Source organism: Lolium rigidum, chromosome 4 (genome assembly GCF_022539505.1).
Source record: "Lolium rigidum isolate FL_2022 chromosome 4, APGP_CSIRO_Lrig_0.1, whole genome shotgun sequence".
NCBI classification, from domain to species: domain Eukaryota; kingdom Viridiplantae; phylum Streptophyta; class Magnoliopsida; order Poales; family Poaceae; genus Lolium; species Lolium rigidum.
Window position 1 is genome coordinate 275,745,301 of NC_061511.1, and position 9,427 is coordinate 275,754,727.

At 47.4% G+C, this 9,427-nt stretch overlaps 1 protein-coding gene across 1 annotated transcript; it reads right to left on the reverse strand.

Annotated features, from left to right (window-relative positions):
* Window positions 1-1,560: 1,560 nt before the first annotated feature.
* Window positions 1,561-5,159, reverse strand: LOC124707798 (probable glycosyltransferase STELLO2). Its single transcript, XM_047239489.1, has 3 exons — window positions 3,173-5,159; window positions 2,503-2,629; window positions 1,561-2,432 (listed from the first exon to the last, which is right to left on the reverse strand). The coding sequence occupies exons 1-3, from the start codon at window positions 4,897-4,899 to the stop codon at window positions 1,956-1,958; spliced, it is 2,331 nt and encodes a 776-aa protein (XP_047095445.1). The 5' UTR covers window positions 4,900-5,159; the 3' UTR covers window positions 1,561-1,955.
* Window positions 5,160-9,427: the final 4,268 nt, after the last annotated feature.

Below are 9,427 nucleotides of genomic sequence, written 5' to 3' on the forward strand. Positions count from 1 at the left end.
TGTCTGCCTCAAGCACGAGGCGGAGCTGCGGCGGAGCAGCGGGAGAAGGAGGAGGCGTGGCTGGCACGCCTGCGCAGGCTGGCCAGCCCTTCGGACTCGCGGTTGGCTTGGGCATGGGCCCAGTGGTCGCCGTGGCCGGAATCCCCGGCGTGCTCCAGCGTCTCGAGCCGCAACAGCGCTTCGCTGATCGGGGGCGCCATCGTCATCGACGCCGACGACCAGGAGGACGGCGAGGACTTCTACTGGGACTAGGCGGCGCGTCGGCAGCCACCGCGTCCGCCCCAAACCCTAGCTAGGTTTTTTTAGTTATTTAAAAGCACGTATAAGGCTTTTTTTTTTAGTTAATTGAAGTACATATGTTAACTGAAGTATGTTTTAGTTATTTTTTTTCCTTTCTTTATTCGTACTTTCAAATTTGCGATGCGTCAGTGCGTCGCATTGGACGACCCAAACGGACTGTCGGCCACCGGTCCTGTCCACGTGTTCACGCGACCATCCAAACAGCAAAATCCAGACAGCCGGGCGTGTCCGATTTAGGTCTCTCCATTGGAGATGCCCTCATTTTGTCAAACAGTTCAGGACAGGACAAGCATTTAATTTGCCCCAGCATGAACCTGTCACCGACGGTGCGAACGCCAAAACCAGCAAGCAACATCCTAAAGTTTCTTCAATTATGCGTTTTTGCTGTGCCATTTTAGACCCTGCTCTATATGCAAGCAGTTGAGCATAACAATATGTGTGAGATCGTGAGAATACTGTCTCCGTATTTTGTACGGCACGGTGGAATACTCTGCCGATAGCTAATCTGTATGTTGTTCGATGAAACCGTACCGATGTCTACAAACATATTACTAGTTAAGGAACTAGACAAGGTAGTGGTATATGTATTCAATACGTGCCATGTGTGGAGGTTGAGAAAACTGCAGAGAAAATTATGTGTACATATTATAAAAGAAAAAATAAAGAATTAACATATGTACAAGGCAGTTTGACAGATATAATATTTACTTGTTAAAATTCAAGATTACATTCAGCATGAGCCAAATGGACAACATGTTTTCATAGATGTCGGAGATTTGTCTAAATTTAGATGTATCTATGTCTAGATGCATCCAAATTTAGACAAACTTGTGACATCTTTTTACGGACAGAGGTAATATTAGTTTCTACATTTGTTCGTCTAGAAACTTTCACATGAGTATTGGTGGAAAATCGAGATGTAAAAGGTAAGTGTAGAGACAACGACTTTGAAGAACCTTAATGTAACTTTTGCTTTTATGGTTAATCATTGCGTTTCATGTTTCTTTCAATTTGATTCAACCACAAATTAATACTTTTAATTTTCCAGAAAAAATAAATTTCTAGAACAGACATTGTAAATAACTACCCAGATTAGAACAACAGCTCAGCTCTCATAAAGCAAGAACGAAGATAAAATTGCTACAACAAAATTTTGCAATCCACACATTTTTTTGTCTCAGTCCAGAAGGTTACTGCTGCCAGACAGATAATTGTTTTGTATTCTGATTTGTAAATAACCTACTGTCCCAGGAAAGCATGTTGATACAAACATGAGGTGTTCCTCTAAGAGAGTATGCCTGATTTTCATTTGTCAATGTTGAAGGATACAATAGAAAGCTCAAATGTGGATCTGTACTATAGACAACCAGCCACCAAAACTCTTGCAAAACAGCTGACCGTGCTGAAGCTCTTCTTCTCCTTGGTAGACTCGTATCCATCCTTCCTTTCTTTCAGTAGGACAGCTGGACCGAGCTGATCCCCAGTAACCTTGTCACTATTGATACAACATAATATACAACACCTTTGAAAGTAACATCTACAGAATAAATGAAATTACAACAGAGAACTCCCTGAAAACTCAAAACTATCGCTGTCTACTCTGTCCTCACTGCCACAAGGATGATGTTTGCATTTCGACTAACAGGAATGAATATTTATACCAACTCCATCAAAAGAGGGTCTCCCTTGGACATAAGCCGAATCACCTTTATGAAATCAATCTCGTTCATCACTTTCACTGGGAAAACAGCGGGCGACTGAGCTGTATAAATACTGGAGAATGTCTCATTGGCTGCCAGGTTGGTCCTGAAAACTGTTCCAGCCAGAGCTTCCGAATCAAAATTATCAGGCGAGTCCATCGCCAAAAAGAACATTGGGACAGCGATCTTATGATGTAGATCCAAATCGCCCACAAGACCAACAAGATCACCGAAGTCCTCAACAAACCGTCGGGGCACATAAAACAGTTCGCTGCCACAGAATACAATCTTATCTTTGCCCATGCTTTCTTTGTATTTGGTCTGGAAATGAACAGGGGAATTACCAACGACCTGCCTAACCATCGCACCTTGCTTAACAAACCATTCCTCTTTATTGCTCTCCAGTGGAACCGTAACCCAAGAATGTGCAATCTGCATTAAGAAAAAGTATTATGAATCTATAAAGTGCATTGATAGAGAATGTACATGATCAGGAACAAACCTTATCGGTAATCCAGAGTTTTTCCTTGTCTGCTTGCAGAAGGTTCCAGTAGTTAAGAATCATGTGGTCTTGGAGGAAAAGAAATCCATCAGCACCACCATATCTTCCAAACACCTTGGGAAGATACCTGATGAAAAAATGCAAAATATTTTTAACATGATTAGAATAGATATACAGACGGTGGTACTGTGTGAATATCAAGATAACAGAACTGCAAGGAGCATACTAGGAGAAAATTTAGTCAAATAGAAAAGATTATGTATTGTTGATTGGCTTCTTAACATTTGTGTGTAACCCCAATGTTTTCATTCTTTCTCGCCCATTTCTTTCCACCTTGATGTATTTATATACACTTTTGTATTCCCTTTCATATTAATATAAAAAAATCAACGCCATAGGGGATTCCCCTAAAGTAATGTTGTTAAAAAAACTGAGCAAAATAGTTCTATTTGCCTGGGTTCAGAAAATTGATATAGGAACATCATCTACTCCGGATTAAATGGTTACGAATTTCTGATAGCATTGAATCTGACTGAATAAACATCACAGTTATTATGCTAATTATTATGTAGTTTGATAGTTTCATTTCCATATCACGTAGTGATCATGTTTTGGAGATAAGTTATAAACGCAAGTAAAATAAGAGTAATTAGGGGCAGTAATCACTCACTTGTATGCGTGTGACAGAGTGCAGCGGTCAACAGCAAGCTCCACATTGCTTTGCTCGGCAAGAATGATAACCGTCTTGAATATCCGACCATATAGCAGCCTCCACTCCAGGGCCACACGATCTACGGGCCCACTAACATGCATGATGAGCACAACATTCCCAAAGTTCTTCCTCCACTTAATCAGGTTTCCAATCTCATAGTTCACTGTGCCAATCTCATCCACCCCAAGGTGCACAGATGGCAGCTTCTTGGGCACAAACTCCTTCATGTCACCCTCCCCAATGGTTGCGCGCTGCCTGTCGATCTCCAACGACATGAGCCGAGGCTGCCGGTACCCTGCTGCGAGCAGGTCCTGCAGCCAAGCAGCTGTCAGCCTGACATCCTGCTCCATCCAGAACCCCTCCTCAGCCATGGCATAGCTCAAATCAAGAATCCTCTCGAACAGCGCCCTCTTGTTTGATCTCCACTCAGTCAAGAATTTGATCAACCTGCCAACATTGACATGCAGATCCTTCTCCTCGGCGAATGGGTAGGCCTGCACATGATCCTTGCGGTAAATAGTCGGCGGATAGAAAGCCACGTAGCCGCCGATCTCCCACAAGATGCGCTGAGCCCAGTACCCGCGGATCACATCTGCCGCCATTGAGCTCACTGAAACAGGCATCATCAGGCCCCAGAAAGCCTGTGTGTGGAACAATGTATTGAAGGAGTTCACTGGCGCCATCAGTCCCTGCGGCAGCGCCACCTTGGGGGCCTCCGGATCAAACCTGAGGTCGAACGGCGCGGTGGGTGGCTTTCTAGTGAAGTAGAACACAGCATCCACATCCGGCAGACCGTCGGACAGCCCCTGCTGAATGTACTGGTGGCCACTGAATACCTCGGTGTAGAAGGCCTCGTGCGCCACTTCCCCGACCTTGTCGAGCGGCAGCCCCCGCGGCCACACGGACCGCTGGCCGAAGTGCACGTAGGGGTTGACCACGGTGCGGTTGGGGTCGGCGTGGCTGTACTGGAGCATGACGGGGTGGTCGGCGATGCCAGATCCGAGATCAACATCGAAATGCCTGGCGAGATCGTTGCCGGGCACCTCGGCGCGGTCGTCGGCGTCGAAGATGACCTTGGCTCCGTGCTGGATGGCGAAGAGGTAGCCGGCGGTCTTGCGGACGTGGGAGGCGTAGGGCAGGAAGTCGACGGAGCGGTAGCCGAGCTGCGCCTGCAGGTCGAGGGAGAGGAAGATGGCGCCTTTGAGGTCCCAGTCGGTGGGCGTGTGCGAGTTGCCGACGGCGAGGAGCTGCCAGCCCTTGACGCGGGTGAGCGCGGCGAGGGCGGCGGTGGGCGGGGAGGAGACGGAGACGACGATCCACCGCGCGGCGCGGAAGGTGGCGAACGGGGCGGAGGAGGGGATCGCGAGCGGGCGGATCTTGGACCAGGCGACGTCCGGGTAGGGGAGCGTGGTGGGCGCGGAGGAGGGGTGGGAGCGGTCGAGGCAGAGCAGCGCGGCGGCGTCGGGGCCGGCGCCCCGGAGGAGGAAGACGGCGGCGACGGAGGCGAGGGCGAAGAGGATGAGCAGCAGCCTGGAGGAGTTGTCGGAGGCCCAGTTGCTGAAGTCGAGGCTCTTGGCGAAGGGGCGCGGGTGGCGCCTGTCCGACCCCGGCGCGGCGCGCGGGGAGGTGGGCGGCTTGCTCCCGCCGTCCGGGAAGACGCGGTCTTGGACCAGCATCTCGGGCATCGTCTCGTCGGCGGAGTGGATCTGGAGGTGGAGTGGAGTGCGTGCGGCTTCGGTTGGGGATTAGGGGCGCGCGGGATTTGGAGTGGTTGGGTTCGGTGGGCGCCGACAGACAGCGAGGCGGGGAGGGGAGGGGAAGGCGGGAGATCGGTGTCGCGGTGGGGTGGGGAGTCGCGATCGGCGCCGGGGAAACGAGAACGCGCCGTCGCGGGGTGTCGGTCGGGGAGTGGAGCTGGAGTGTGGGTTACTCCTGAGCTGAGCAGTGAGGGAGGCCGGCAGCGGCCAGCGGGTGGAGTGGAGGGGATCGGTTGGTGGGAGCTCGTGGTCGCGGTGGGGAAGAGAAGCGGCCAGCCACTGCCAGGGGAGTCCACCACCGGAAAAATGGAGGGAGATCGTTGGGATCGTACCCTTTTTCTCCCCCACTTCTAAGTTCTAACCTTTTTTGTGTTTGCTTGATCAAAATTCAAAACCACCAAAATGGGCTGGAACGATCTGCATCACCATTTGTTTAAGAGATTAAGTACGGTTGCATGCCTTGCACATGGCGATTCAGAAAGTGGTTTTGCAGATGGGAGTAGATCTGGATCTTGGGATTATGTTGATTGTTGATGGGAGTAGCTTTGATGAGACAAATCACTTATTTAACCACTAAGTAGTATTGCAGTGAACCAGCATCAAGGACAACTTGTTTTTGGACGATGGCTTCACTTACCTTTGCGCATGTGCGGTATGCCCATGCTTCATCTTCTTCTTTTTGAATCGGTGGCAATTTATTGCCATAAAATGTTAAATTAAGTTCTAATCGTGTGAAAATGCATATCTAAGTACTAAAAGTTTGTCAAGTGTGTCACCCTTTGCCTAAGGTCCTACTTGGGTCTGACATGCCTATGTTGCCGTTCACTGGTGCCATGTAGGCAATATTTTATAAAAGCCCCCAAAGTAAGTCATTGTTCTAATTGAATGGTCCCTCGCTAACCGCAATTCTTCAATGGTCCATCCATGCAGAAGGCCTCCACCGAGATGTGGTTTTGGTAGCCTCATGACCATGGTCAGTGCAGGCGTGGACGCGCCCGTGAAGTCGCTCGCTGGCGACTGCCTCGCTGATCGAGTCCTTGCGCACAATGCGGAGGTCCGCCTCATCATACTACAACTGCATGTGGGCATGCCGTGGCTGAGGCGAACGGCGTCCTTCTCGAGAAGATCGACCACTACCAGATGGTTGTTGCGCTATACATGGGGGAAGAAGGCGTCGGTGATGGGGTAGAGAGGGACACCAGAGATGGAGATGGGGATGCCCCCACGCCACCACATTTGTTGCTTCCTCCTTGCATTGTTTTGTGCTACTACCTTTGTGCCTCGTGCCATCGTGTTGATGGAGAGAGGGAAGGCCATGCTCGTTCGTTGAGAGGAGATGTGGAATTGGGGATGTAGAGTAATTCTGGAAGGAGAGGGAGTGGGATGAGGAACCGGTGAGTGAGGACCATGATACTAGAATATGGACTTAATTAGGGGGGGTTTGTAAAATATTACAAATGTGGCACCAGTCAACGGGCCACACATGCATGTTAGGCCTAGGTAGGACCTCATGTTACACACTTGAGGAACTTTCAAAACTTGAATATGCATTTTCATACAGCTAGAACTTACTTGAAACCCCCACTATTCTTTTTGGACCCTCGGTGCATTTTACTCTATAATGAATACAAATACCGTCCTGTGGACGGAGGAAGCAAACCTGAGTATGTACCTGGCATCTATAATGCTAGTAACAACACTACGAGCCACCTAGTGTGATTATGAATTAGAAATTATATTTTCATGCTTAAAAGAAAAAACTTTGGAATGTGATCCATTTTGCCTTGATCTCCTAAGGCACCATGCTAGAACTACTACCAAATGCCAAAGAAGTGCTCCAAGATTTTTATGGCAAAGGCAGTTCGACGCCAATGTGACATGTTGGAGTTGGTCGTCATCCAAAGCTAGTCCTTCCCAGCATGCCATCGAATCCAGAATAGGAGGATTGTTGATGCCTTATAGTTGCTCGTGCTCCAAGATGATGCATGCGTTTCTTGAGTTGTTTTCTTAAACGACATCATCCCTTCAGCTAGTGGTTGTCACAAGAGCCAGTTCAGTTGCTTGATGTAAGCATATGGTTGCACTCGTGATTACCTCATGATTTTTGTGAGTGGTAACCTTGGTAGTATATAGACCTCAAGGAGTAGCAGTTGGTTCTTGTGTAGACCCAAGTGATTTCTCCTTGAGTTCCTCGTGTAGTGCGACACCAATGTTTGCCTTGCAAGGGGTTCTTCAAGCACGCCTAATGTTTATGTAGATTGATGTATAGATGCATTAGCACTTTGTATTGGGTCATGATGGATAGTACACCAACCATGTTGTGATTATGTGCCTAAAAATACTTGATAGAAAAGTTAGTCACAAAATAGGTGATGTCGTCAATCACCCAAAATCTATTGGGAGGAAAAAGATGCCCTTTCACCTTGCATGAGTCTCTCCACAGATTTAGCAAACTCATTTTGTCACTCGTATCTTCCATTTTTGTATGTCTAAGAACATTACTTGTGGTCGAACACTGGTGTGCTAGTCAGCATAGATGTACATAGATTTAAAGGGACATCTAAAGAAGTTCGCGGGGAAAAAATATTTTTTCCAACTAGCGTACATGGATTGCCCAGATCCTGGGAGTAATGGTGTAATGGGAAGATTCCACTGACGTACCCTTGTAGACTGTAAGCGGTTAACATTCCGCTAGAATATATATGATGTAGTTGTACTTCGCCGCTGACATCTGGGTCGAGATGATCCTCGTAAAACGACAGGTGCCACAAATGGCAACACCTCAGTGGTTTCGCACACGTATGATGCTCAGCAACGACTCCCAATTCTCTGATCCATCCAAGAATGTGGAAGTAGATCTTTTGAATCCAAACACCAACATCATGATGGCGTATTGTGATGGAGTCAACCCTTGTGTAGATATCTTCAAGGAACCACGCACGAGAGAGAAAACGAGAGAGGGAGAGGGGGAGAGGAGATCTTATCTCAATTGCCTTGAGTTCCTCCAACCCTTGTGCCCCCACCTTATACAGGGGAAGGGAATGACCGACCAAGGGGAAGGGGTGCGGCCAAGGTGCCCCCACAAACCCTAGCATCCCCATCCTTATCCATGAGGCCAGCCTCCTTAATGGGCTCCCCTCCAAGACGGGCCCACTAAGGTGGGTTGCACATTTTAATTAAACTTGTTGAATGCTTGTGCGTTGTTACGGCTTTCTATGATAACAAAAAATCCATAATTTACATTTAAAATGAAATATATTGCAGTATATATAATATATATTTATCTTTGAAAGTGCATGGAGCCCCCATGTGTGGTTTTGGTAATTAATGACAATCCCTATGGACTAATTTTTGCTTTGAGTTATATTTGTAGGAGTTGTCCATAGGCAATGCTTGAACCATATGTTGGCTTCAAGGTTGCAATAAGAAGAAATTGATGAAGGATATCAAGTGTCAAGTATGTCTTGAAGATGGAGATGAAGAGTTGTCCATAGGCAATGCTTGAACCATATGTTGGCTTCAAGGTTGCAATAAGAAGAAATTGATGAAGGATATCAAGTGTCAAGTATGTCTTGAAGATGAAGATGAAGTGAGCCCTCAAGTTATCTCAAGACATCAACATGATGAAGAATGAAGAAATGAAGTGCAAGTTCAAGATGAGCCAACTCGAAGAGATCATATGCTTGAAGCTTGCCATCCATATGGTGTTCATGGATATGTGAAGATGCACCGAAGAAGTAGCTCTCCCATAGTGGAGTATGGGGGAGCATTTCGCATGACTTCATCAAGCAAGCACAATCAAGAAAGGCGTTCCATCTTGTTGCGGTCAAGACCGTCATCATCAAGCTCAAGTGGAATGCGCAAGGTTAAGGTTTGCTCTTGATAGGGTTTCTTTCTCACCGGTCTCATGGTGTAGTTGGAGACCGGTTTATAGTTTAGTTGCCGTACTATCAAGGGGGCTCTCGAGTGAGTAACTTGATCGTATCCTTCGGAGAGCTCAAACCTTTGCATCCTTGCATCATCTTTCTTGGTTGTTATTTGGATCTTATCCATGTGATGTTTTAGAGCTTGTGATTATTCTCATGACAAGCTCTAGTTCATCAAGAATGGTTTTTGTTTGGGCAACTTGTTGCATTTTCGAGGTTGGAGGTTTTACCGGTATGTCTTTCTTAGATAGGTCAAACCTTTCATCATTTGTTTCTATACTCCTTTGCTGGACTATGATGGTTCCCTGCATGATTTTGTAGAGCTTGTTACTATCTTCGAAACGAGTCCAAGATCATCAAAATCGGAGTCCGGATACTCAAGTTATGCTTTCTCTAAGTTTGCCCAAAAAGAGGAGTTTGGGCTGAGCGGTAGTACCGCCCGAGCACGAGCGGTAGTACCGCCCGAGGTACCGCCCGTGGTACCGGAAATAGGCCATGCCTCACAGTATGTTTCCAGGGTATTGGGACAT

Bases quoted from the DNA above. Each gene is read 5' to 3' on its own strand.
- LOC124707798 (XM_047239489.1), bottom strand. From the start codon at position 4,899: ATGCCCGAGATGCTGGTCCAAGACCGCGTCTTCCCGGACGGCGGGAGC. The intron at 2,630-3,172 runs GTGAGTGATTAC...TTTTTTCATCAG, and splicing joins ACTCTGTCACACGCATACAA to GTATCTTCCCAAGGTGTTTG. The intron at 2,433-2,502 runs GTTTGTTCCTGA...TTCTTAATGCAG, and splicing joins AACTCTGGATTACCGATAAG to ATTGCACATTCTTGGGTTAC.